General features: G+C 45.2%; 3 protein-coding genes across 5 annotated transcripts in view; 2 read left to right on the forward strand and 1 right to left on the reverse strand.

Moving 5' to 3' along the window:
* Positions 1–25,031, forward strand: part of LOC130300710 (zinc finger protein 271-like) — a 47,662-nt gene extending 22,631 nt beyond the window's left edge. Inside the window, exon 4 of the mRNA XM_056551572.1 lies at positions 23,406–25,031. Coding sequence (XP_056407547.1) covers positions 23,406–24,265 — 860 coding nt within the window. The 3' untranslated portion in view covers positions 24,266–25,031. The remainder of the gene's footprint in view (positions 1–23,405) is intronic.
* LOC130300707 (oocyte zinc finger protein XlCOF22-like) lies at positions 3,022–11,075 on the reverse strand. 3 transcript variants are annotated; one of them, XM_056551568.1, is made up of 4 exons: positions 11,048–11,075; positions 9,195–9,325; positions 8,641–9,111; positions 3,022–4,156 (listed from the first exon to the last, which is right to left on the reverse strand). In XM_056551568.1, exons 2-4 carry the CDS (start codon positions 9,280–9,282, stop codon positions 3,093–3,095), a joined length of 1,623 nt encoding a protein of 540 aa, XP_056407543.1. In that variant the 5' UTR covers positions 9,283–9,325; positions 11,048–11,075; the 3' UTR covers positions 3,022–3,092. The 3 variants fall into 3 exon arrangements, with proteins under 3 accessions (XP_056407543.1, XP_056407544.1, XP_056407542.1); XM_056551569.1 differs by having other exon boundaries at positions 9,195–9,321; positions 11,048–11,072; XM_056551567.1 differs by lacking the exon at positions 11,048–11,075 and having other exon boundaries at positions 9,195–10,145.
* Positions 10,785–15,159, forward strand: LOC130300708 (gastrula zinc finger protein XlCGF53.1-like). The gene is made up of 5 exons (XM_056551570.1): positions 10,785–11,564; positions 12,532–12,679; positions 13,104–13,283; positions 14,218–14,344; positions 14,428–15,159. Exons 2-5 carry the CDS (start codon positions 12,602–12,604, stop codon positions 14,811–14,813), a joined length of 771 nt encoding a protein of 256 aa, XP_056407545.1. The 5' UTR covers positions 10,785–11,564; positions 12,532–12,601; the 3' UTR covers positions 14,814–15,159.
* Positions 25,032–25,750: the final 719 nt, after the last annotated feature.

The following is a 25,750-nucleotide window of genomic DNA, read 5'->3' on the forward strand; positions in this document are numbered from 1 at the left end:
GCGCCATTGAAATTCTCCTCCCTTGGGGAAAGAATCAGGGAAAGAGATATTGGGGAATAGTCAGAGATGACCATGTCAATGTATGTCTGTCTCCACTACCGTGGGCATGAGATGGGAGGATATCAGTACATAATCAATGCGAGACCAAGAAGAGTGACTATGTGAGTAATGTGTAAAATCTCTGCTGTCCGGATGCGACAAGCGCCAGGGGTCAATCAGGCCAGTGGTGTCAAGAAAAGAAGAAAAGATTCTATCACTAGTGCGGGAGACCGTGCGGTCAGCCATTCCCCCCTTATGATCCTCCCCCATAACTGCAACGGCATTCATTTCTCCACCCACTATTCTACACTGTAAGGGATCTGCCAGAAGCTTTGCCTCCAATGATTGGAAGAACAATTTATTGTCTCCATTAGGTGCATAATAATTGTATATGTTAAAATCACAGCCCTCATAGCGCAAATTAATCCACACCCAACGGCCCTCCTGGTCTACCTCACAGCTCACCACCTCCCCCCCAAAGGATTTATGGAGTAGAATGATCGCTCCTGCCTTACCACCCAATGACTTCACCTACCCATAGTTTAGACATGCGGATCAAATCTTCGGATGCCAGATGAGTTTCCTGTAGCAACACCACATCGGGACAAAGTCTTTTGAGATGATGGAGGATCTGCGTCCGTTTGTTAGGGGAGCATAGACCTTTGACGTTCCAGGATACAATATGCATGGCTGAAATGAGAGGAAAAAAAAAGAAAAAAAGGGGGGGGGGAGAAAAGAGAGGTAGGGTAGATGGGGTACTAGAGCGTTAGGAGGGTAGAAAGATCAGAGCAAAAGGAGTACAAAGGAGAAAAAGGGGGACACACTCACTCAGAACACACACACTCAGAACGGATTACTTAGTAGGCAGTAGATTGAGTCAGATAAACGTGGCAACTACTATGTACGGGTAAGAGAGAGGCAATAAAGAACTATATTCACACTATGTGTATTTCGACACCCTTAAGAGAGCAATCTCCCGGCCAAATGAAAACTAAAACTAGAACCGAGTAACCACCCCTGGAAGTATAGTCTAACATCTACTGCATAACAGTAAACATCCCACAAAAGACTAAGCAGATCCTAATAGATCAGTCCTCTTTGAGTCCCCCAGCTAGAAACTGCAGCAGTCCAAAAGCACACAATGCAGATGATAGCAAATCAAGTCGAGTGAGCCCTCCTCAGGAATAGTCAAACTGTATGAAAAGAGCCACCCCCTGTGCCACATCCATGCGGGGAGAGCAGTATCATTGAGTCCCTCTCGGGGTACCGGGTTGGCGTGGAGCCGATGTCTGTGGCCTGTCTGGGGAGCGGCTACCGGACCGTCTACGGTGCCTGGAGCTAGCCGGACTGTTCATAGCCGCCTCAGTGGCAGCGGGGCTGTTAAAAATCGAAGAAGTCCCATCACCGTGAAAAACTCGCAAGACGGCCGGATACTGAAGCTGGAACTTGGTCTTGCGCCGAAACAGGTCAGAGCAGACACCACTGAAGGCCCTTCTGTGCTTCGCCACTGGGGCCAAAAAGTCCTCAAATATTAAGATCTGGCAGTCACAGACCCTCAGCGGCGCAGAGCGCCTACGAAAAGCTTGTAGGATAGACTGTCGGTCATTGTAATCCAACAGTTTGAATATCACCTGGCGTGGACGGTCAGTCCTGCTCTGTTGTGGGGGCCGCGAACCGTCAGGGTGCGGTCCCGGTTCAATTCTATGGGTCCTCTCCACCTGGCAGTAGTGATCCAGCCCCAAAGCTTCCGGCAACTCCACCTCACAAATATAGTGCAGGTCATAACTTGTTCAGAGAGTCCAACAATACGTAGGTTGTTGCGCCTAGACCGGTTCTCTAAATCGTCCAGTTTAGCCCCGTGGCTAGCATTTTCATGTTGGAGATCAGAGACATAGGCAGAAAGATCAGCATGGCTTTTTTCTAGGACCTGTACATCACTTTTGACGTCTGTGACCAGAGTAGTGGTATGCAACAGTTCAGACCGGAGTTTGTCAAAGGATGCCTGCAAGGTAGCCTCCAAGGTTTTCTGTAAGTCAGGGACTATTTGGGCCATGACCTGAGCCACCAGAGATTTGAAATCAAAAAAAGGTGGTTGACCCATTAGGGGCTCAGGTGGGGACATGGTCTGCGACAGTCCATCTGGGGAAAGGGCAGAAGAGGACCCCGTGGTGCTAGGCAGCTGAGAGGAGGCAGAGGCATGGGTGCTCCCCTCCGCCATTACAGGCAATGCAGGGCAGGCAAAGTCAGTGAGGAGGGGAGAGGAGGACGCCTCATGGGGCATGTTGCTGACCTGAGGAGTCGCTGCAGGAGAGGCGGAGAGTGGCAAGGAGGCAGGTGGGTTCCGTCCCTTCTTCTGTCCCGATGCCCGGTATGTGAAGAAGGAGAGCCGGCGCCTGAAGCGGCCGTTCCTCCACGTGGCGTTGCGGCGGGACTCCTGGGCGTCGCTGCGGGAGTGCGGGCGCGTTCCGGGGAATGCTGCTGACTGCGGAGCAGGTATCACTCCATGCAGCGGGGCAGAGGCTGGTGACTGCGTGGCCCGATCACCGGCCGTCCAGGGGTAATGATACCGGCGGTATATCAGCGGTCGGGGTCGGAAGACGTGGCAGCTCCTCTACTCGCGTCTTCCCATGGCAGCGCCGGAACCGGAAGTCCCCTCAGCTCCTCTTCTCATATAAGATGCATTTTGGTTACTATTAGGAGCAAAAGAAATCAGATAAGAATAAAGCTTAGATAGGATTATTATTTAGGGAAAAAATACAATATCTCTAAACAATTTCAGGGACTGTCTGATGCCTTGAATTAAAGTCTCTACAATCATAATGAGAAGGGGGCGGGGACAACACTGACACGTTACATTCCCTATATACAACGTCAGGGACAATATTACATTTATTATAAGTCCAGTGTGCGGAGATGAATATAAGAATAATAAATCATATAAGAAAGAAAACTTTTATTAACAATTGGTAACAAGTTTGGAAATGCAGTATATGATATAGTATAAATGTCAGATATCCTATGTACATGGTGAATATATAGATGTGTTATCTGCATCATTTACTGCTCTGAATTGACATCTCCCCTGTGTGAGTTCTTTTATGTTTAACAAGATTTGATTTATCAGTAAAACATTTTCCACATTCTGCACATAAAAATGGCTTCTCCCCTGTGTGAGTTCTTTGATGGTTAATAAGATCTGATTTCTGAGCAAAACCTTTCCCACATTTAGAACATGAAAATGGCTTCTCCCCAGTGTGAGTTCTTTTATGTTTAACAAGACTTGATTTATCAGTAAAACATTTCCCACATTCTGCACATGAAAATGGCTTCTCCCCAGTGTGAGTTCTTTTATGTTTAACAAGACTTGATTTAAAAGTAAAACATTTCCCACATTCTGAACATGAAAATGGCTTCTCTCCTGTGTGAGTTCTTTGATGTACAACAAGACCTGATTTAAAAGTAAAACATTTCCCACATTCTGAACATGAAAATGGCTTCTCCCCTGTATGAGTTCTTTGATGTTTAATAAGATCTGATTTCTGAGCAAAACATTTCCCACATTCTGAACATGAAAATGGCTTCTCCCCTGTGTGAGTTCTTTGATGTACAACAAGGTCTGATTTAAGAGTAAAACATTTCCCACATTCTGAACATGAAAATGGCTTCTCTCCTGTGTGAGTTCTTTGATGTGCAACAAGACCTGATTTAAAAGTAAAACATTTCCCACATTTAGAACATGAAAATGGTTTCTCCCCTGTGTGAGATCTTTTATGTTTAGCAAGACTTGAATGATAAGTAAAACATTTCCCACATTCAGCACATGAAAAGGGTTTCTCCCCTGTGTGAGTTCTTTGATGTTTAACAAGGTCTGATTTCTGAGTAAAACATTTCCCACATTCTGAGCATGAAAATGGCTTCTCTTTTTTTTGTGTAGCAATCTGTGATGACTGAGAAGACAGGACCTGTATATAAGGATGAGATGACAGATCTTGGCTGTGAAGGGCTGAGGGTGTATCTGGGATAATGGAATGTTCTTCATATGTATCTTGTGTGATATCATCATCTGCTTTATAATCTGAAGATATAAGATTCTCCTCTGATCTCCTGGTACAAGAATCTGCCAAGAATAAAACAGATTTTATTTTTGAGTTTTAACCCCTTAACAACCCAGGACATTTTTGCATTTCTAAGCAATAGTACCTTGTAAATCCACCCTTCATTTTCAAATAAAATGAAACTGAAGGTTGCTATTATAGCGGAGCAGCCATACAACAGTGGTGTCAAACTGTGGCCCCCCAGTTGTTGCAAAACTTCAACTCCCAGCATGCCTGGACACCTCCTCTAGAGGATGCACACTGTCCCCGAAAGGTAAATCTCATGGAATCCCTTAGTGCAGTGGTCTTCAAATTGCGACCCTCCAGATGTTGCAAAACTTCAACTCCCAGCATGCCCGGGAGTTGAAGTTTTGCTACATCTGGAGGGCCACAGTTTGACACCACTGCCTTACAAGAAGCAGGGACACCCGTCTTTGACAATCATGTGGACACAGTCTCAGGGAAAATCACTGCTATGGGGCCCAGTCAGGGACCAAATGACCGTGCCCCCCAATCCACCTGACCCCACAGGTTATAATGGAGCAGTCATCCAAACCGCCCCCTTTATAATCCTCATGCCAGCCAGAGAATTCAGGCAAAGGATAGGGGATACGTTACAGATCACGGGGGTTCGACCCTTGGGACTCCTTGCGATCTCCTGAACGGGGCCCTGGCAGTCTGCTTGAAGGGGGCGGACCAACCCCTGCATGGAGCGGCGGCCGACACTCCCCCTCCATGTATCCAATAGAGATACACGGGGGGTATTGGCCGCGGCATCCTGTGGGGGTCAGAACGGCCGCTTCCGGCAGACGGCCAGGGCCCCGTTCAGGAGATCGTGGGGAGTCCCAGTCAGACCCCTGTGATCTATAACCTATCCCCTATCCTGTCTACGCAGAGAGTATCACATTTTTGTCTTTTGTCTATTAATGTGTATAGAAAGACTTATGACCTAATAAAGTTAGTGAAATTTTCCTGGAACCAAGTTAAAAGGGGAACCTTTATTTTTAATGATTTTCGCTCACGACTCGCCAGCCGCACCTATACCTCCATTTGGACCCACACAGGTGATCCGAACTGAAACATTTCCGTATCAGAGGGAAAGAATGAAGGGATTTAAAGGGCTACTCCGCTGCTAGACATCTGATCGCGGGATCCGGCTGCTGGGGCCCCCCAGGATCTCCTGCAGCACCGGGCGTTCTAAACAAACTCCAGATTCCTGGAGCTGTGGTTGTGACGTCATGACCATGCCCCCTCGTGATTTCGACTGACACGCCCCCTCCCATAAACATGAATGGAGGGTCATGGCCGTGACGCCACAATCATGGCCTCTGGCTCCGAGCGTTCTGAACAAAAAAATTAAAACCGCTGAAGCACCGGAGAACCCATTTAAAGGAAAACTCTAGTCCATGAGTACTTATCCCCTAGTCCCAGAATCATGTGGATAGGGGATGTATGTTTGATCACTCGGGGTCCCGTTCGTGTATCTCAGTCTCTCCCATAGAGATTCATGGAGAGACATGTCGGGCACCTCTTGGTGCGACGGTCGACAGTAATCCCTGCACGGAGCAGAGGTAACCTGTGCCTGGATAGATCTGGGGTGTCGGGCAGGAGATCACGAGGGGTCCTGGCAGTCGGACCCCTAACGATCAGACACTTATCACCTCTCCTCAGGATTCTTTGGAAGGTACCAGCGCCATCTTGTGTAGCGGTTCGGACATAAGTTTGCAGCTTCTTTGTCGCTGACTGACCCCTGGTAGGACCCATAGCTGGGGTAACTGAACTAAGGCTTTTCGGGGTCTTTGGGGCAGAAGAAAGTGTCCAGGACAATTAAAGACATGGAATCTATGCAGAGTTACTGCAACATGAGTCCGCTCAGCGTAGAAAAGGGAAGAGAACGACTCCAGGAAGACGTCACCTGTTAGTCACTGCTGGGATCTACTGCTATATGGTCTCTATATGGAATAATATTAGTCTGTATATAATGTGATTCATAAACAGTATGGCGGTATTATTCAGTCACTATGTAGTGGTGATGGTATCAAGTCGACTGCTATAGAGTCAATATAGCGTGGGGAGGGGATAGTCTTTGCCCTGAAGTCCCGAAGATTCTACTTACACCAATACTTCCCGAAAATATTATTGCAGCCGGTGACTGAATAGCATCTGGGACCCTTCTCTGTATTTAGTGGTTACTACTCACCTGGGCGGTTACCTGTAGGAATGTCCTCCTTATACTGCTCATCACCACTCACATCTGTCTCTTCTTCTACTTTTACTATTATGTCTGTAGCATTAATATAGATCAGACCTTTCCCTGTAGAAATGCCCTCCTTATACTGCTCATCACCACTCACATCTGTCTCTTCTTCAAATTTTACTATTATGTCTGTAGCATTAATATATATCAGATCTTACCCTGTAGGAATGTCCTCCTTATACTGCTCATCTCTGCTCACATCTGGCTCAAAGTGAGCACGTTGAGCCCTTATTGTTTGGATAGAATTATTTCAAATTCAGTGGATAAATAGCAATTAACTTTCATTTCCACAAATTATTTGTGGGACATCATTTTGGTAAGTCACTTCTGAAAAGTAGGAAATGCGCCCCATATTTTTTCACGTTGTTCATCCCGGGCTGGGCAGTACCCCTACTTAGGCCATATCTGGTTGCCTGACCACCTGGTAGGACCAAGAAGGAGAGGAGCCCCCTTTGGCTATCAGGACATCATTATATGAATTATAGAGCCCACTCCATGCCTGCAAAGGATCGGAGCTGTCAGAACAATACCGCACCCCCACAAGTGTATTGTCTGGACCAGGGAGCGCTCTGATTGGTCCTTGGTCTTCTAGCAGTGACGCGCGGCTGTCTGTGACAGTTATAGTTCCTGATGGATATATCCGCCATGTTGTGGGAATAATCATCCGCTCATGGTGAATATATCCATCACTGGGTGTTTGGGTGATCGTCCCCATTCATACGGCATTTCTGCAGTATCGGTGTCCGCTGTCATGTCAGAAAAGGGATCCAATGTATACTGGACCCGTCTCATTCAGAAATGACTGGAGCTGCTACAGTATATGTCAGAATCATTATTATTGACGTGATGCTGACGGATACCTGTAACATAACGCTGAAACGCAGTATGAACGGGACGCAGTGTAGGGTCACATAGAGCGCAGAGTATTTCACACCGCGGATGCCTCCGGTAGTCACAAGGGCGAGATCACTGCTGCGGCTGGGTAGCTCAGTGTGTCTGCTCATGACAGCCGGCGGGAAATCCACCGCTATGAGTGGACACACAAAGATACCCAGCCGCAGCAGGGAGCTCACTATTGTGACTGCCGGGGCATCCGCAGCATGTAATATGGGATGTGCGCCGTGTAATCCTACACATTATGCATTTTTATTTTTCATTATATTTATTTAATAAATGTATTTTAAATTTCATTTTTTTACCCTTTTTTTTTTACATTTTTTTTTCACTTATTCTTTTTTACACTTTTTATTACACTTTTATTTATTTTACCGTATATTATTTATATTATTTGTACACCTTTTTTAAATGCTTTGGAATACTTATACTTAGTTATATGCTGCCTGTCAGTTTTACACTAGCAGGCAGCATATCAGGACGTGGCAGTCCTGGGGGTCCTTGTAAGACCCCCGGCTGCCCAGGTAACTAGTAGCACCCCGCGATCGTTGCAGGGTGCTGCAGGAGAGAGAGACAGAGGGAGCCCCATCCCTCTGTCAAACTCCTTACAATTCGTGGTTGCTTCCGACCGCGGATGTAAGGGTTAAACTGCAGGAACCGCCTGCCGGGGATTACACACAGCACCCGGCGATCACGCTGCGGGGTGCTGCAGGAAAGACAGCTCCCTCCGTCAAAACACTTACAGGCTGTAAGGGTTAAACTGCTGGGACCGAAGTTTACTTCAGTCCCGGCAGTGCGGCAGGGTGCCAGCTGTGTGTTACAGCTGAGTCCCTGCCGCGATCTTGTGGGTACACTGGGAAGTACCCACGAGAACCATGGAAGTGTATACTCATCCAGGAGCGGGAACGCGCATTCCCCTGGACATGTATACTCGTCCATGGTCGTTATCATGTTAAAAGGAAAACTCTAGTACATGAGTACTTATCCCCTAGCCACAGAATCCTGGGAGGATAAATGTCTGATCGTTAGGGGTCCGACTGCTGAGACCCCCGCGATTTCCTGCCTGGCATCCCGTTTGTATATCTCCGGCTCTCCCATAGAGATTTATAGAGAGACATGTCGGGCACCTCTTCATGCAGTGGTTGAAAGTAATCCCTGCACGGAGCGGAAGTCACTTGTGCCTGGAGAGATCTGGGAGGTTCCCAGCCTGAGATATGTATTGGGGAAGGGTATTCCAAAATTTGCCCTGTAGTCCCAGAGATTCTAATTACACCACTACTTCCCCCCAAATATTATTGTAGCCAGTGACTGAATAGAATCTGTGACCCTTCTCTGTATTTAGTGCTCACTACTTACCTGGGTGGTTACCTGTAGAAATGTCCTCCTTAAACTGCTCATCACTGATCACATCTGTCTCTTCTTCTTCCTTTATGTCTGTAGCATTATTATAGATCAGATCTTTCTCTGTAGGAATGTCCTCCTTATACTGCTCATCACTGCTCACATCTGTCTCTTCTTCTTCCTTTATGTCTGTAGCATTATTATAGATGAGATCTTTCTCTGTAGGAATATCCTCCTTGTGCTGCTCATCACTGCTCACATCTGTCTCTTCTTCCTTTATGTCTGTAGCATTATTATAGATGAGATCTTTCTCTGTAGGAATGTCCTCCTTATACTGATCATCACTGCTAACATCTGTCTCTTCTTCTTTCTTTATGTCTGTAGCATTAATATAGGCCAGATCTTTCCCTGTAGTATTATCCTCCATATTCTGCTCATCAAGAGGACGGGGACACCTCTCTGGTGCTGTTCTCTTACTGGATCTGACTGTAGGGAACACATACAGAGACTGAATTCATTCTTTACATACAAATAATGAGAGGACGTGTGTCTATAGTCATGTCTATTACCTGGTAATGTGAGGGGCTGCTGATCCTCCATCATGACTTGATCCTTGTACTGATCCTTGTGTCCTTCTACATACTCCCACTCCTCCATGGAGAAATAGACCGCCACGTCCTGACACCTTATAGGAACCTGTCTTGTGAATAAACATTTAATTCTATACAATTCCAGGATGTTATATGGAGACATTTGAGGGGATATTCCTGCACATGATTTATCTTCTTGCTCTCGGATTATGAGGTGAATACTTGTCGGGGCAGATCCTCTATATTATGGTCACATGTCCCCAACTGACCGCAAGTCTGATGATCCAGCTGTCAGTTCAGGTCATTATACCCAAAGCGCCCGTCCCATGGAGTTAAGTGATATTTCATAGTATCACTGCTCTCCTCCCCTGGACTATATAGATGTCTGTCTGGCCTCTAAGGATAGAATTGGCAGTGCTGTGTGCCACTTAACCCTAGCTAGACTGGTTGCTCTTATCCCAGCGAGTAGAAGGGACAATAAGCATCTATCTGTATAGTGTGTGGCCCCAAAAAAGTTAAGTGGCAATGCATCACCACCATTTAATTCCTTCATGGCTGACTGGGCAGGAGGTATATAATGTATAGCCATGGGCCCAGCTGCGGAGCAAGAGACGCATCAAATCTGACATATCTTCTGCTATTGTGCAGGAAACCCCTTTCAGAGTAGGGACACCTGTCATTAAAGTGATACGATTTGGAGGGGAGGGGGAGGCCGCTGCCAGTCTATGACGCACAGTCAGCCCCTAGGTCCTACCTGCTATCAACATCTGGGACTCATTGCTAATGCCGGACATCACCAATGCCAAAAATCTATTTCCGGTAGCTCAGTGGAGCTGATAAGGACACCCACAGTGAAATAGCGGGGTCCTGGTCAGCTGAGAGAACGGGTGGAGGTCCCTAACCTCGCTCCATGCTGTCTGAACGACGCTTCAATCCTGCAGGCAGCCTCAGCATCACAGCATTGATCAGTGTATGCAATCTATAGATTCCATGTAATAGTCTACTACAGGGACTAAAAAACTGGGAATAAGGGAAAAAGAACATTAACTTAATGTGAATAAGCCCCTCCCCTAATAAACGATTGAATCTTCCCCATTTACCAATTAGTTTTAAAATAAAATTACGTAAACAAAAATAAATCTAAACTTATGTGTAACCGCACGGTCAATGGCGTAAACGTAAAAAAATACAACTTCATGGAGCAGAAAAAAATTCTTAAAAAGTGATCAAAGAGTCTCATCAAAACTAAAGTGGTTCCGATAAAAATTACAGATCACAGCGCAAAAAATGACTTTCATACATCCCCGTATACGGAATAATAAGAGAGTTATAGGGGACAAGGTAGGACAATCTGATACAGACTCATTATTGTACAAAAAGTTAGAATTGTTTTATATTTTAAAAGTGTTAAAATAAAACCTATATAAATCATTTATCATTGTAATCGTTTGGACCTACAGAATAAAGAGAATTATTACCGTAATGTGCACTGCGTCCAAACAGAAGAACCCAGATTGTAAAAATTGCTTTTTTTTATTTCACCCCACAAATGATATTTTTTGGGCCCTTGTTGTAGATTTTGCGGTAAAATGAGTGATGTCATTACAAAGTACAAACCGGTGGTGAAAAAAAACAACAACAACAAGACTCATATGGGTTTGTAAAGAAAAATTACAAGCATTATGGCTATTAGAAGGTGAGAAGAAATACATTTACAAAAAAAATGACAAATCACTGTGTCCTTAAGGGGTTAAAACTCAAAACTGTTGGGTCCTGAAGGGGTTAATAGTACAAAACCATCTAACAGCCTCCACATGTGACTGCACACATACCTCCACCTGCAGACTGTACTGGAGCCGAGCGCTTATAGGACCTGCGATGATGTCACCGTCATGTGATCAGTCACATGGAGGGGGAGTCACATGATCAGGGTCTGCTGCTCTAGGCTCATCTCAGAATATTCGGGACTCTGCTGTCACATGACCATCATCACAGGTCCTTCGATCACAATCCCGTCTATCCTGCACTGCTGAGCTCCGCCCACTCCTGTCATATGATTCTCCCCACAGGTCCTTCAGCCACAGTCACATCTATACTGCTAAACTTTGCCACCCCTCCCCTTAAATGTACTGGTCACATGATAGTGACATCATCACAGGTCTTACACTTCCTGCATGTAGCAGATACGGAGCAGGTCCTGGTGGGGCAGTCACTGCTGTTGTGTTGTGTGTGGAGATCTCTCAGAGCAGCAGCCCCTGATCATGTGACTCCTCCTCCTCCATGTGACTGATCACATGACGGTGACATCATCGCAGGTCCTGTAAGCACACGGCTCCTCTACAGATACAGGTATGTGTGTGCGGTCACCATCAGATCATGATTATTGGGGATGTTTATTATTAACCCTTAATGACACGGTGTATATTTACATTCTGTGCCCCATATGGGACTTTGAGGTGAGCTCAGGAGCTATAAGCAGCCAGGACTCACCACTAATGACGCTCATCACCATTAACCCTTTAGATTCCATGATCAAAGTCGATTGCAGGATCTAAAATGAGTAAAATGCAGTTATTGGGGGCGGAGTCTAGATCAGCTGAGATGACGGCCGGAGGGCCCCTTACCATGCTCTGTGCTCAGATCGGTGCTCTAAGTATACAGACACCTCCACAGCCTGTATAAGCCGAGCACCGATAACACTGATCACTATGGCAGAGCGTTATTCAGGGTTTGTAATAGAAGCCCCTCCCCTAATAAGTTTATATCCCATTTCTGTAATAAAATAATGTAGGTGGGTGTGGCTTAGACATGGCGCAGTACAGTTGTTTTTCTAGGGAGCGCCGTGCCGACCAGCGGTTGTTCTCCTGATTTCCTGCCTATACTGCCCCCCCCCCAGGGGATGTCTGGATGGTGAAGGTATCAGGTCACTTACCCGCCCATCCTGTCACCTGGTCAGTCTCTTTTCTCCGGGTATCAGCCACTTCTTCTGTTGTCCTCTCCCTTCTCTGATGAAGACGTTCTGAATACACCGCAGCCTCAGAGATTAGGAGAAATGGATTCACAACGTCTTCCGCAGAGCAGGGAGAGCGACCTCAGAAGACCTGGAGGACCAGAGCGCCACCACTGGACGGGAGAGGGGAGTGCGCTCTAGTCTCTTATTTTACAGCCCTCGGACAATGGATTTTGTTTTATAGAGAAATCTGAAAACTCCTATAATGTCTCCTCAGATGTTTCCCCAGATTATCTCCAGGAAATGGATTTTATTTCTCCATAGAATCTGGTGCGGTTTATCATCGTCTTCTCTTATTCCCTTTAGGTTTCTCCAATCCAGGATCCTCTGCTGATATCTTCTATATAAGAGAATTCTCCTGGATGACCCATCAACCATGGAGAGAGACAGGAATAAGATGGCCGACAGGATCATAAACCTCACCCTACAGATACTCTTCCGGCTTACTGGAGAGGTGAGGGATTCTGGGAGTGATGTCACATGACCTCATTCTTATCTATGTAATAACAGATGGATATGACTGGAGAGGTGAGGGATTCTGGGAGTGATGTCACATGACCTCATTCTTATCTATGTAATAACAGATGGATATGACTGGAGAGGTGAGGGATTCTGGGAGTGATGTCACATGACCTCATTCTTATCTATGTAATAACAGATGGATATGACTGGAGAGGTGAGGTATTCTGGGAGTGATGTCACATGACCTCATTCTTATCTATGTAATAACAGATGGATATGACGGGAGAGGTGAGGGATTCTGGGAGTGATGTCACATGACCTCATTCTTAGCGATGTAATAACAGATGGACATGACTGGAGAGGTGAGGGATTCTGGGAATGTATGTAGTGATATTAATGTGTCTCTCCATACACAGGATTACACAGTAGTGAAGAAGTCCTCTAGTGGGCGCTGTCGGGCCTCTGAGTGCGAAGGATGGGGAAGAACCCTGAGCCCAATCCCGGGGCCCCCACCTCACTCCCTGATACATGAGGAAATGGATGAACAGAAGATCCGAGAACTCATCAACAAGATGATGGAGCTGCTGACTGGAGAGGTGACCCTGCTGGGACATTATACAGTAATGGAGGGGTCTGGTGATGACTGGAGAGGTGACACTGCTGGGACATTATACAGTAATGGAGGGGTCTGGTGATGACTGGAGAGGTGACACTGTTGGGACATTATACAGTAATGGAGGGGTCTGGTGATGACTGGAGAGGTGACACTGCTGGGAATGCTGGGACATTATACAGTAATGGAGGGGTCTGGTGATGACTGGAGAGGTGGGAATGCTGGGACATTATACAGTAATGGAGGGGTCTGGTGATGACTGGAGAGGTGACCCTGCTGGGACATTATACAGTAATGGAGGGGTCTGGTGATGACTGGAGAGGTGACACTGCTGGGACATTATACAGTAATGGAGGGGTCTGGTGATGACTGGAGAGGTGACACTGCTGGGAATGCTGGGACATTATACAGTAATGAAGGGGTCTGGTTATGACTGGAGAGGTGACACTGCTGGGACATTATACAGTAATGGAGGGGTCTGGTGATGACTGGAGAGGTGACACTGCTGGGACATTATACAGTAATGGAGGGGTCTGGTGTTGACAGGAGAGGTGACACTGCTGGGACATTATACAGTAATGGAGGGGTCCGGTGATGACTGGAGAGGTGACACTGCTGGGACATTATACAGTAATGGAGGGGTCTGGTGATGACTGGAGAGGTGACACTGCTGGGACATTATACAGTAATGGAGGGGTCTGGTGATGACTGGAGAGGTGACACTGCTGGGACATTATACAGTAATGGAGGGGTCTGGTGATGACTGGAGAGGTGACACTGCTGGGAATGCTGGGACATTATACAGTAATGGAGGGGTCTGGTGATGACTGGAGAGGTGACACTGCTGGGAATGCTGGGACATTATACAGTAACACCACTGGAGGGGTCGGGGTGATGACTGTATCATTATGTGTCAGGTTCCTATAAGGTGTCAGGACGTGGCGGTCTATTTCTCCATGGAGGAGTGGGAGTATATAGAAGGACACAAGGATCAGTACAAGGATCAGGTCATGATGGAGGATCAGCAGCCCCTCACATCACCAGGTAATAGACATGACTATATACACACGTCCTCTCATTATTTGTATGTAAAGAATGAATTCAGTCTCTGTATGTGTTCCCTACAGTCAGATCCAGTAAGAGAACAGCACCAGAGAGGTGTCCCCGTCCTCTTGATGAACAGTATAAGGAGGTCATTAATACAGGGAAAAATCTGATCTATATTAATGGTACATACATAAAGGAAGAAGAAGAGACAGATTTGAGCAGTGATGAGCAGTATAAGGAGCACATTCCTACAGGGAATGATCTGATCTATATTAATGGTACAGACATAAAGGAAGAAGAAGAGACAGATTTGAGCAGTGATGAGCAGTATAAGGAGGACATTACTACAGGGAATGATCTGATCTATATTAATGGTACAGACATAAAGGAAGGAGAAGAGACAGATTTGAGCAGTGATGAGCAGTATAAGGAGGACATTCCTACAGGTAAGCACCCCGGTGAGTAGTAACCACTAAGTGAAGAGAAGAGTCACAAATTGTACTCAGTCATCGGCTGCAACATTGTGTTTAATTCTTTAAAGGAGTGCTTTCATGCAGGACAACTTATCACGGGCGGTCCTACCGCTGGGACCCTCCCACAATCTCCTGCACGGAAACCCATGTATGATTCATCCTTAGGACGAGGCGTTTCGAACCCACACAAAGTGGCAGCCAGAGATACAGCGTTCGGCTATCTCCAACTCTCCCATAGAGACACATGATGGGGGATGTATCTTCTGCCACTTTGTGTGTGTGTGTGTGGGGGGTTGACATGCTTCTCTCTTGGGGAAAACCAGGGTCCCGTGCAGTAGATCGCGGGGGTCGAGCAAACGCACCCCTCCTTGATCAGACACGTATGCCCTATCCTAGGGCTTAATAATGTTTAATAGGTTTTTTCCCTAAGTGGAGTGTGATATATGGTGTGCACACTCGCTGCTACTGAGCATGCCTGTTGTCTTTAAACTCCTTGTTTACGCTTTTGTTTCTCTGGTCGTCTCCATGACAGCACTTTGAGATTGCCTCCGCCTGATTGGACAGGGAAAAACACTGAGAGGTTAAGAGACCCTCCCCTTCCTCTCCCCTTCAGTGTTTTTCCCTGTCCTGATCCGGTCAGGCAACCTGAGATGTGCAGGAGACGATCCCGCGCGACGGTTTTACTTTTTTATGTTATTTCTACCTACTGCTGCAGTGTCCAGGCGGGCTGCAGCGATGGGGAGCGGATCAGGGTGCTGGCTTCTCTTCCGCTCCCGTGCTGTGTTCAATGTCGCACAGGGGCTTCATTTTGGTCCCTGAGAACGATCCCTGCTGAGCTGTGCGCTGCTGCCCGGTGTCTGACCTCAATTCCGGTATTGTGGGGTCAGTTCCAGCCGGGGTCCGGTCACAAGGTCAGCGTCTGACCTCACTTCTGGTGGACACGGCAGAATTAGGGGCGGGCAATTCAAATTGCAGGATCGCTTCCGGAGTGCAGACAGGGTCCTCTATTAAATGATCCTTAGTCTAGCGTCCTGCACTTCATTCAGCTCGCTGTAAGGAGCTTCCAGAGCCCACGATGTCTACTCTACCAAAAGTCCCAGAGGGTGAGACGCTGCAGAATCCGGGATCCGTGAGTACTGAGGGCTATGTGGTCTATACCCAAGCCTATCTACAGTTGTTTTTCTGATCCTTTCCTCCCTTGTTTTTATTTGAGGGAGAAAAGGATGTTACTGTCCCTAAACCTAAACATACTAAAAGGAAATGTTTATTGTGTAATAAGGACTCGGTTGTTTCTTCAAAAAACCGATAGGTAAAAAATGTTTGGTTAATTTAGTTAGGGAGGAAACCCCTGACCTTATTAGGGAGATTAAGGAGATTATCCACACAGAGATTCAAGCTGCTAAATCATCTCAGCCCGTCGCTTCCACTTCAGCTGTAGTTAAGGCCCCAAAAAACCTAAGGCGATTACTTGTTCTGATTCAGAGGAATCTACCGCTCCTCAGGATATTGAGGAAGAAGAAGTGGTTGAATGTCCTGAGGTAGAGGAGGACCGTGGCTTCAGAAAATTCCTGTTTAGTCCTGAGGATACTGAGGAATTAATCCGAGCCATTGGTATAGAAGAGGTTCAAGAATCAAAAACAATTCAGGATGAACTTTTTGGAGGTTTGGGAGATAAAAAGATGCTTTCCTTCCCTGTCCACAGCAACATTAACCCCTTAAAGAGGCACTGTCATTGTTGAAAACTTTTTATATGTTACAGAACTAATCATATGATGGCTTTTTGCAATATAAATTTATTTTAAAAAATGTCAATTTCCCCAGAAAGTTAATCTAAAAATAGCCACCACTAGGGGTCGTCTGTCTATAGCCAGACAGACTAGTGTTGATTTTGCAGTATACCAGATACCGGCCGTAAAGCGTGGTGGTATCCAGTATAGGAGAATTCAGCCGTATGAATACAGCCTATGCGCGGGCACGCACTGCCTGTGATTGAGCTCAGGGAGCGCGCACACACAGGCATCCCTAGGTTCTCAGCTGCACCCGATCTTGTGTCCCATTATTGCCCCTAACCCCCCCCCCAGGTGCAGTATCCCAGACCCCCCCCCCCCCCGTTCTCAGCTGCGATCATGTGTAAACCCCATAGACCCCCCCCCCCCCCTCAGTTGCCATTACACCCGAATGCCGGATCATGTCCCCCTGTTACCTCCTCCGTCGGCGTCCGGCCAGTGGAAGAGGACGTCAGTGATGCCGCTCCAGGCCGCCGGGGAGATGAAGCGCAGTGCAGGACAGGTGAGTGTGTATGTGTGTGTCTGTATGTATATATATGTGTGTGTGTATGTATATATATATGTGTCTGTGTGTATGTATATATGTGTGTGTGTCTGTATGTATAAATGTGTGTGTGTGTGTGTATGTATATGTGTGTGTGTGTAAGTATATATATATATATATATATGTGTGTGTCTGTATGTATATATGTGTGTCTGTGTGTATGTATATATGTGTGTGTGTCTGTATATATATATATGTGTCTGTGTGTGTGTGTTTATATGTGTGTGTCTGTATGTATATATGTCTGTGTGTGTGTGGAAGTGTATATATGTATATATATGTGTGTGTATGGATATATTTATGTATGTGTCTGTATGTATATTTATATGTGTGTGTGTCTGTATGTATATGTGTGTGTGTTTATGTATATATGTGTGTCTCTGTGTGTGTTGGGGGGTGGGGGGCCTGCAACCTAATGTGGGGGGCCTGCAACCTAATGTGCGGGGCCTGCAACCTAATGTGCGGGGCCTGCAATCTATTGTGGGGGGCCTGCAATCTATTGTGGGGGGCCTGCAACCTAATGTGGGGGGCCTGCAGCCCAATGTGGGGGACCTGCAACCTAATATTGGGGGACCTGCTACCTAATGTTGGGGAAACTATGCTAATGTGGTGGAATTGCTACCTAATTTGGGTAAACTGTGTTACTGTGGGGTTACTCCAGTGCCTGTCCCTATTGTGGGGGAACTCCAGTGCCAGCCAGTGCCAGCTATGTTCATTAGCATCCAACTTTACTAGGAAAAGATAAAACAGATAGAAAACATATTGATAAAAATGCTGTACTTTTATCTATACAATCCTTGCACTAATTTTATAAAGATTTATTCTTATATTTATACATTTTATCCTGTTATGAACTCGCCATAATGTCTTCTGATTACTGCAGGCAAGCTCCAAGCATCTTCCTCTGTGTAACATGACACAGCATAAAACCAGAGAGGAAAGGGTTACAGAGTAGAGTTGGCTGACTGCCCAGGCTCCTCCCGATCTCAGAGCAGATGAGTCATCACTGTGAGGGAGAGAGACAGCCACGCCCCCTCCAGCCTGCACAATGAAAAAGTAACTGAGCAACAGATAAATGCTTATATCTCTGGAAATAAAGATCCCACAGACATAAATCCTATATGTACACGATCAGGATTAGGTACTGAGTAACATATCACTTTTATTTTTTTTGGAACTATGATAGGTACGCTTTAAGGACGAAGCCCTTTTTCGCAATTCTGACCACCGTCACTTTAAGCATTAATAACTCTAAAACGCTTTTACCGAATATTCTGATTCTGAGACTGTTTTTTCGTGACATATTGTACTTGATTTTGGTGGTAAATTTTCGGCGTTACTTGCATCCTTTTTTGGTGAAAAATCCCAAAATTTCATGACATTTTAGAAAATTTAGCATTTTTCTATCTTTGAAGCTCTCTACTTGTAAGGAAAATGGATATTCCAAATAAATTGTATTTTTCTTCACAAATACAATATGTCCACTTTATGTTGGCATCATAAAATGGACATATTTTTACTTTTTGAAAAAATGAGAGGGCTTCAAAGTAGAGCAGCAATTTTCCAAAATTCATGAACATTGCAAAATCTGAAGGGAGAGATGTTGCAGAACTACAACTCCCAGCATGCCTGGGCAGTCTAGGCATGCTGAGAGTTGTAGTTTGGCAACATCTGGAAGGCTACCGTTTGGGCACCACTGTAACAGTGGTCTCCAAACTGTGACCTTCCAGATGTTGCAAAACTACAACTCCCAGCATGCCCATATCCTTTGGCTGTCTGGGCATCCTGGGAGTTGCAGTTTGGCACCCACCTGCTCCTGTCCTTTTCCCTACCTGCTCCTGTCTACAGCGACGATCTGCAGTCCCCGCGCCATCTTCTGGCCGGGTACCGGCGTCCATCTTCTCCCCCCGTTCTGCCCGACATCCAGGAGTGAGCAGAACCCAGTATCCTGCGCTGCCATTAGTCAGAAGCTGCTGTGACCCTTCTGCGCCCTAGTGTTGCTTCTACTTGTTTTGCTGGAACCCTTGGTGTGTTACTAGATCAACTACACCTGCATCTTCAAGGTGATACGCCTCGTGAACAGATTCTTGAATCTCTTCCCCTCCTCAAGATTGGCAAGTCTGTCAGATCATCTGCATGTACAGCTGTGTTATCTAACTCCTCAAGACGTGTCTTACGGGTAAAGTCCTGGCCTGGGGATCTAGCATCCAAAAACAAATTATGTTTGTTACTCTTTCACGGTCAGTTCGTATTTGGTCTTGAGTTAGATTCCATCCTGGCGCTAAAGTAGCTGATAATAAAAAAAAGGGTTTCCTCGGGAGAAAGCAGAACCTACAAAGAAAACTCCTTTTCGTCTCCTATGCCAATCAGGTCAATCTTATAGAGGAGGGAAAGAAAAACAGGACGTTGGTCCTATAGCAAGGGTGGCAGAGGTAGACGATTCATACTTAATTCCACCCAGCCTGACTCCGATACCAAGAAACAATGACGCCATCCCTGTGGGGGCTCGGTTAACCTTTTTTGCCCCCAATTGGGAAGCTTTAATTCCCAACCCCTGGATTGTGAACATCATTCAGGAGGGCTACTTAGTAGAATTGACCACCTCTCCTCCTCAAACATTTGTAATAACTCTAACTTCGAATCATTCCTCGCAGATTCTTCAGGGTGTTCAGGATTTATTGAACTTGGGCGCAGTTGTTCAGGTTCCCCCGAATCAGCTCAAGCAGGGGCATTACTCCCGCCTGTTCTTGGTAAAAAAGCCCAATGGAAAATTCAGAACTATTATAAAGCTGAAACCCCTGAACAAATGTGTGAAGTACAGAAAATTCCAGATGGAAACGGTGAAATCAGCAGTAGCTCTAATAAAGGAAAATTCAGTAATGGCAACTATAGATTTAAAAGACGCCTATTACCATCTTCCAATTCACAAGAAATCTCAGCAGTTCCTGAGGTTTGCAGTTTCCTGAGGGGGCAGAATCCGTCACCACCAGTTTGTCTGTTTGCCCTTCGGGCTTTCTTCTGCCCCCCGCATCCTTACAAAACTCATGTCGGAGGTGGTGTCCCTTCTAAGGAAGGAGTCTATTCTTATTATTCCCTATCTGGACGACATTCTGGTAGTGGTGGATTCTGTTCCTCTGTTACAAGATCACATTCACAGGACCATTCAGATTGTTCAGAGCCTGGGCTGGATGCTCAATGTGGAAAAATCAGATCTCTCTTCCAGTCCAGTGAAACAATTTCTAGGAGTTCTCTTAAACTGGAATCTTTAACAATCTTTCCTCCCACCAGCAAAGAAGTTGAAGATACAACAGTTAGTGACAGAGTTTTGTGCAAGGAGATTTTGTTCAATCCGTTATGCAATGTCTATGCTGGGTCTCCTGACTTCTTGCATCCTGTCAGTGAGGTGGGCCCAATTTCACTCAAGACCACTACAAAGATGGCTCCTATCAGTATGGGACAAATCCCTATTTTCTCAGGAGAAGAAAGTACTTATTCCTCTAAAGGTAAAAAACCTTCTAGCTTGGTGGCGCTCCCAGGAAACCTGAGTCAGGGGGTTAATTGGTTTCAGGAGGATCCCCTGATTATTACCACAGATGCCAGCACGTTGGGATGAGGGGCCCACACGGTGGATCATGCAGTTCAGGGCAGATGGGGACCTGTACTAGCTAAGAAATTCTTAAACTTAAGGGAGCTTCAAGCCATATGGATGTCTCTCCAACACCTAGAACCATCTTGGAGAGGCAGGCACATTCTTCTTCACTCCAACAATACCACGGCAGTGTCCTTTATCCGCCATTATGGAGGCCCCAGGCACAGTCATCTCCAATCAATAGCAAAGAAAAAATGTTCTTGGGCAGAAGACAGAATCTTATCCATAACAGCCGTACACCTCACAGGAGTCTGGAATCTACAGGCAGATGTTCTCAGCAGGCAGACCCTAGATCCCGGGGAATGGTGTCTAGCAGACTGGGCTTTCAGGATGATAACAGAGAAATGGGGTGTCCCTCAGAAGAACTTATTCACTACCAGAAAAAACAGGAAAACAGAAAAAATATTTCCCTCAATCCAAGAGACTATCCAGCGGCGACAAACATCTTAGCTCAGACATGGGACTTCTGTCTAGCATATGCCTTCCCTCCTATTCCAGTGATTCCCAGGGTCTTACAGAAGCTAAGTCAAGAGAAGTGCCCCTGATCTTAGTGGCTCCATTCTGGCCCATAAGAGGATGATTTGCTCTCCTACAGTCCATGAGGCTGCACAAGCCAATTATGTTCCCTGCTCACCAGGACCTGCTCTCTCAGGGACCAATTCTACACAGGCAGGTTCAGAACCTCAGTCTATCAGCATGGATTCTGAAAAGTTCCTGCTAGAGAAGAAGGGATTCTCAGATAGAGTGCTCAATACCCTCTTGGCAAGTCGTACCTCTAAAATGTACACTAAGGTGTGGAAGAAATATGCCTCCTGGTGTGGGTCATCTTTTACTTTTGAGTCTCACTAAAATTCTTGACTTTCTCCAAGATGTGTTTGATCTGGGCCTCTCTCCTAACACTCGTAGAGTACAGGTAGAGCCCTAGGTGCACTCTATCAGACTAAACTAGGAGAGGATATCTGGATATCCAGGTTCATGAAAGCTACGGACACATTAAGACCCAGAATAAAAAAATCTTTTCCTCCTTGAATATAAATACGGTCCTCTTAACTCCGACTAAAACTCCCTTTGAACTGTTAGATTCAATTTACTTGAAATTTCTTACCATAAGACTGTGTTCCTAGTAGCCATCACTTCAGCCGTAGAGTTGGGGAAATTCAGGCTCTTTCCATTCAACAACCTTATTTCAGAGTATTAGATGATAAGATTATTTTTCAACTAGACCCAAACTTTATTCCAGAAGTTTCTTCTTCCTTCCCCAGGATATTGTTATCCCGTCTTTTTGTGCTCATCCTAACAATGAGCAGGAGCGATCTTTCAGTTTTTTGGATGTTAGGAGAGCTGTCCTTAACTACATAGACGTCACCAGTACCTGGAGGAAGGATAAGAACCTGTTCATACAGTTTGCAGGGCCTAATAGAGGTAGGAAGGCCTCTAAAAGCTCTATCTCTTGGTGGAGTTGTTTAGCCATCTCAGAATCCTATACATCTAGTGGTCAGGATCCCCCTCAGAGATAAGGGATCATTCCACTCGTGCTGTATCCTCCTCTTGGGCAGAAAAAGCTTCAGCCTCGGTGGAACAGATCTGTAAAGCTGCTACCTGGAAAAGATGGCACAACTTTTCCAAACACTATAGACCTGACCTAATGGCAGGACTTGGATGCAAAGTTCTAGGTGCTGTGGTCCCTCCCTAATAATTCTTTGGTATTTCTCAGGGTGCTATCTTAGAGACGACTAGACAAAGAGTGAATTATACTCACCAATAATTTGTTTTCTGGGAAGTCTCCACGACAGCACCCATACATCCCACCCTTTGGTGATAACTTTTGGGGTTGGTTTTTAGTTACCACTTTTTTCCTTTTCTACTCAGTGTTCTTTATAAATACACTGGAGGGGAGAGGAAGGGGAGGGTCTTTTAACTTCTCAGTGTTTTTCCCTGTCCAATCAGGCGGAGGCAATCTGAGGGCGCTGTCGTGGAGACGACCAGAGAAACAAATCGGTGAGTATAATTAACCCTTTTTATTGTCTCTGTAGTCTCCATCTTATATAGTCAGCAGGATTTCCATGTAGACGACTAGAGGAATAATTTGGGATATTTCCCAGCACTTCTGTATTGCTGGGGGCTCTGAACCGCCTCGGCTGTCGTCTGATTTGTGCCCTATGGATTGTTCATTGCTGCTGGATGGGAGTGTGATGGGGTCCAGGAGTGGGGTGTATGTGACCTGAAGACCCGATATTATGTCTACATTAACTATTTATTATCCGGAGGACGGGGAGAAGGTTCCATGATGTCACATGCTGCACTTATAATGTTCTACTAAAAAGACTATAAATATGGGCGCAGTTATTAATAAAATCTGTGTTATTCTCTGCAGATTCTTGTACCAGGAGATCAGAGGAGAATCTTATATCTTCAGATTATAAAGCAGATGATGATATCACACAAGATACATATGAAGAACATTCCATTATCCCAGATACACCCTCAGCCCTTCACAGCCAAGATCTGTCATCTCATCCTTATATACAGGTCCTGTCTTCTCATTCATCACAGGATGTTCAGCAAAATAAAGGTCATAGAAAGGGTGTTGGACATGAAAGAAATGATACAGGAAAGAAACCATTTTCATGTTCAGAATGTGGGAAATGTTTTATTAAGAAATCAAGTCTTGTTAAACATCAGAGAACTCACACAGGAGAGAAGCCATTTTCATGTTCAGAATGTGAGAAATGTTTTACTTCTAAATCAGATCTTGTTGTGCATCAGAGAACTCACACAGGGGAGAAGCCATTTGCATGTTCACAATGCGGAAAATGTTTCACTCAGAAATCGCATCTTGTTAGACATCAAAGAACTCACACAGGGGAGAAGCCATTTGCCTGTTCAGAATGTGGAAAATGTTTCACTCAGAAATCGCATCTTGTTGGACATCAAATAACTCACACAGGAGAGAAGACCTTTTCATGTTCAGAATGTGGAAAATATTTTACTTCTAAAATGTGGCTTGTTGAACATCAGAAAACTCACACAGGAGAGAAGCTATTTCCATGTTCAGAATGTGGGAAATGTTTTACTAAGAAATCAAATCTTGTTGAACATCAAAGAACTCACACAGGAGAGAAGCCATTTTCATGTTTAGAATGTGGGAAATGTTTTAATTCTAAATCAGGTCTTGTTGTGCATCGAAGAACTCACACAGGGGAGAGGCCATTTACATGTTCAGAATGTGGGAAATGTTTTACTAAGAAATCAAATCTTGTTGAACATCAAAGAACTCACACAGGAGAGAAGCCATTTTCATGTATAGAATGTGGGAAATGTTTTAATTCTAAATCAGATCTTGTTGTGCATCGGAGAACTCACACAGGGGAGAGGCCGTTTCCATGTTCAGAATGTGGGAAATGTTTTACTCGGAAAGCACATCTTGTTATACACCTACAGAACTGTTATACAAAATGCAAATAGAATCCAAATAACACATCTGTGTATACGTCACCAGGTACTAGAATATTATACATTAAACCTTTTTACAAATGTATAATAAAAATGTACTTTTCAAACAAAGAGGGGGAGATTCTCAAAAACTACTGTAATTTCTGTTCCAGCGATATTATTCACACTGTTTTCTACTCACATTTTCAAAATGCTTTGGAAATACAGTGACCCCCCCGACTTATGATGGTCCCGACCTATGATCATTTCAACATATGATAGACTCTCAGAGCCCATCGTATGTTGAAGGCAGCATCGACATATGATGCTGCTGTGTGTCGGGGCCATCATACAAACAGATATCTGACAGCGCTGACAACTTCAGCAACTGACAGTTGTTTAATGGGCCCCGTTCTGCCTCCTGTTACTCACATGCTGTCCTGCTAACTCACGCAGGCTTCCACTGTGAGCTCTGTGTAAGCCCCCCCCCCAGTGCAGCCATAGCCAATAGCCTGTAGCATCTTGCTGCAGGCATCCAATGAGCTGCTGGCTGCCCTCCCCTTCCTTTCCTATAGAGCTGTAGTCGGCAGGATGGTAATGGAGGACATTCTGTCCCCCCTGAAGGTATTTAAAGAACTGTACAGTACTGTATGCGATGTCACACATCACATACAATACATATACACACAATACACCCCATACATCAATGTTTCCCTATCAGTGTGCCTCCAGCTGTTGCAAAACTATAACTCCCAGGATGCCCAGACAGTCAATGGCTGTACATGCATGCTGGGAGTTGTAGTTGTGCAACAGCTGGAGGCACCCTGGTTTGTTAAACACTCCCCATACACTCCACATACAATGGTCATCCCAGAACCAATTGGCAGTTTCCCATAGAGATATGTATTCAACATACAATGGTTCCGAGGCCCCAGAACCAATTACTATTTTTACATAGACATATGTACTCGACATATGATGGTTTCAACATATGATGGTTCTCCTGGAACCAATTAATATCATATGTTGAGGGACCACTGTATGTGAAAATGCATTTTTGCTGCACTTTAGTTTTTTTCTCGCGCCAATAATTTTTTTTTCTGTTGCAACCATATTGGAATTTTTTTGGCCAAAAATTGCCGATTTTCAGAAACATCTCACAACATTTTCCATGGTTACTAGTGCCCAGACAAGCGATAACTGTATAAATAAAACATTTCTGAGCTTAAATGTGAGTGCAGGTGCAGTGAGAAAATAAAAAATATATTTTTTTATAACATTTTTCAATAATAATTATTTCTTTTTAATTAATTAGTTAAATAAGACCTTTTCCAAAAAAACTAAGAAACAAAAGCAATAAAAACTACCGCCATTTCTGTGATTTCTATCATAAAGCTGGAGTGAAATTTTCCATGTAAACTGGACTCTCTCCTTTGAAAATATCCTGTAAAGCCGACAATATACGTGGACACGCCCACTTTTACAAAACTGACGTGAACGGTGTAAACTGCTGCACTA

The sequence above is a fragment of the Hyla sarda genome, unplaced genomic scaffold (genome assembly GCF_029499605.1).
Source record: "Hyla sarda isolate aHylSar1 unplaced genomic scaffold, aHylSar1.hap1 scaffold_1095, whole genome shotgun sequence".
In the NCBI taxonomy this organism is placed as follows: Eukaryota; Metazoa; Chordata; class Amphibia; order Anura; family Hylidae; genus Hyla; species Hyla sarda.